This window comes from Cynoglossus semilaevis, chromosome 10 (assembly GCF_000523025.1).
Source record: "Cynoglossus semilaevis isolate Cse_v1.0 chromosome 10, Cse_v1.0, whole genome shotgun sequence".
Taxonomy (NCBI): Eukaryota; Metazoa; Chordata; class Actinopteri; order Pleuronectiformes; family Cynoglossidae; genus Cynoglossus; species Cynoglossus semilaevis.
In genome coordinates, this window is record NC_024316.1 from 3584897 (window position 1) to 3587317 (window position 2421).

Sequence of the window (2421 nt, forward strand, 5' to 3'; positions counted from 1 at the left end):
AATATGAGATCAATATGTGATGCAGTACAATAATTAGATGAAGGCCTGTTGTTGCCCCTGCTTACCCCGAGAAGATGCCCCAGGAGCACAGAGAAGCCAATGGCGAGGGCAGCAGATCCAAGGCGTCCGTTCCGTCTCTCGTCAGTTACAGCAAAGATGCAGACAACGAGCTGCAGGGTGAGGAAGACTTCCATGGTGGTGGCCATGCCCAGACTGATGCCCGGCTGCAGCTGGAGGGTGAGACCATTTCAAATTGTCATGCACAACGTGAGGTTCTGTTGAGGTCACTCCTTGTATCTGATTTATCTGAGCTAATCTTACTGTGTTGAGCGCCAGGTTCCCCCTCATGTTTCCAGGTGTGACCCCGTAGAGCACGGCAGCGCCGGCCAGTGCACCGAGACACTGGGCTACGATGTAGAAGAACGCACGGAACAGAGACATCTGGGAGCCAACCAGGTAGGCGAATGTCACGGCAGGGTTGATGTGTCCTCCACTGATGTGGCCGATGGACTGGATAAGCGTGGCGGCGGCCAGCCCAAAGCAAAAGGCGATCTGAAGGACATTATAGGGTCCAGTGGTCCAGCGCAGGGCTGCCCCCAGACCAAAGAACACAAAGAACATGGTGCCGTAGAACTCGGCAAACACCGCCCGCCAGAAAGACATGGACCTGAACTCCCACATGGTGTCAGAGAGTCCAAACAATAAGAACTATTAACTGAAATCAGATGCACAACGTAGACCGGGACTAAAGCGTGACTAAAGAGTCTAAGAGAGGGAAAGCTTCTGTAAAGCTAACTGTCAGAACGCATATCCTGCTCAACTTGTAGCTGCAAACAAATCCAATATAATCTGCTGTCAGAGAATGCTCCCGACTGGAGCGAGCCGCCAGTCTCTGTGCATCTACGTGAGACCACTGTTGGTTGTTAGTAAAACACGGGCGGACAAACGTCAAGCATCTCCTACAGATATTAAGCCTCTTTACCAGAGCAGGGGCAACTCAGGGGTCTTTTTTATAACAGCCCCGGAACACAGGGGCCCCACTGATCACAGGGGAGGGGTCGGTACACAATAGTACGAATCAAAACAAAATCAATTCACCCTTCTGCATTGACCTCTGCCCCCCATTGCTCATGTGTACTCACACATGATGGTTTTCAACAGAAATATTTAAGAAAAGAGCGGAGTTGTTGATAATCTTTGTCTCAGAGTTATAAGAAAGCTCTCGGGATTGATTTATCTTTTATTTTCACAATACATAAATCAGTACAAAGTACCGGTGTACTATTACTACTATTGTACTATTTTAAACATTTTAAACATTTACCTAATCTACAAGTACTCTGGAGGATTAACTTCATGTCTCAGAACCACCAGTAACCAAGCAAAGACAAAAAAAAACTCGTCTCACAAATCGAAGTTGCTGTACTTGGATGACAAGTCAGATCTGATTGGGCCGTGTGTTCACACTGTGGCTCCTGTATGTGTTTTAGGCTTAGATCACATAAAACATTGGAAAATCCACGGCTGTAGCAGAAGAGTGGAGAGCCAGGCCTGGCATTGAGCTTCTTCACTGGAGCATCCTGCTGACCAGGGCAGCCAGAGGGCCGGCTGCAGCTCTGTGAAAGGATAATGCTGACTGTGCTGCTTTGTTGCTTTATGCATAGGGACAAAATGCTGGCAGCAACAGTTTCTGCTTGTTTCTATGATTTGTTTGTCTAGCTACCACTGCTGAATGACACTTTTGAGTTCACTTTTAAACAGCGCCAACCGCTGCATAAATATACTACATACATAAGCTAGAATAAGGGGAGTTTTAACTCATATTATTTCATTTAGAAAAAAAAGTGGCACAGCCAGTATATTGTAGGCAAACATTAACAGTAACAATATTATATATTATTTGATGGGGTTGACAGGCAAGAATGTGTGCAGTTGTTGTCAGGAAAAAATTGAGGCAAAGGTGTACAGCAGGAAATAAAAACTTCCCAAAAAACAATAAAATACATATTTGCTTCCAAATATGAAGCAATAGATTTTTTTTGAGATTGAAACACTTCCTGAAAAAGTGAAAAATAAAAAATTCTCAAAAGAAATTTTTAGAACTTATTTTTCAGTTTTCAAAAAGATCCTAATTCAGCATGTCATTTCAGTCAGATCAAATGTCAGATGTAAAAAAATTATGATGAACATTTTTGCCTTTTTTTGAAGATTTTATGTTGACATTTTATTTTTCCAAATGTTTTCCATCAATTTAGAGCATTTTAAGAAAAACAATTTCTGTAATTTTTCGTAAAATTGTTAATTTCGCATATCATGGGGGTAAAAAGGTTAGAAATTATGATAAAAATTTATGGAAAAAAATATCAAAATTTTATCTTTTCTAAAATTCGAATATCTGCATGTTTTAGGACCTAATCTTGC

General features: G+C 42.3%; 1 protein-coding gene across 1 annotated transcript in view; it reads right to left on the minus strand.

The window, feature by feature from the left end:
- mipa (major intrinsic protein of lens fiber a) overlaps positions 1-2412 on the minus strand; it is a 4371-nt gene extending 1959 nt beyond the window's left edge. The window contains exons 1-2 of the mRNA XM_008318212.3: positions 322-2412; positions 46-230 (exon numbers count right to left, since the gene is read on the minus strand). Coding sequence (XP_008316434.1) covers positions 46-230; positions 322-681 — 545 coding nt within the window. The 5' untranslated portion in view covers positions 682-2412. The remainder of the gene's footprint in view (positions 1-45; positions 231-321) is intronic.
- Between the last annotated feature and the right edge of the window lie 9 nt (positions 2413-2421).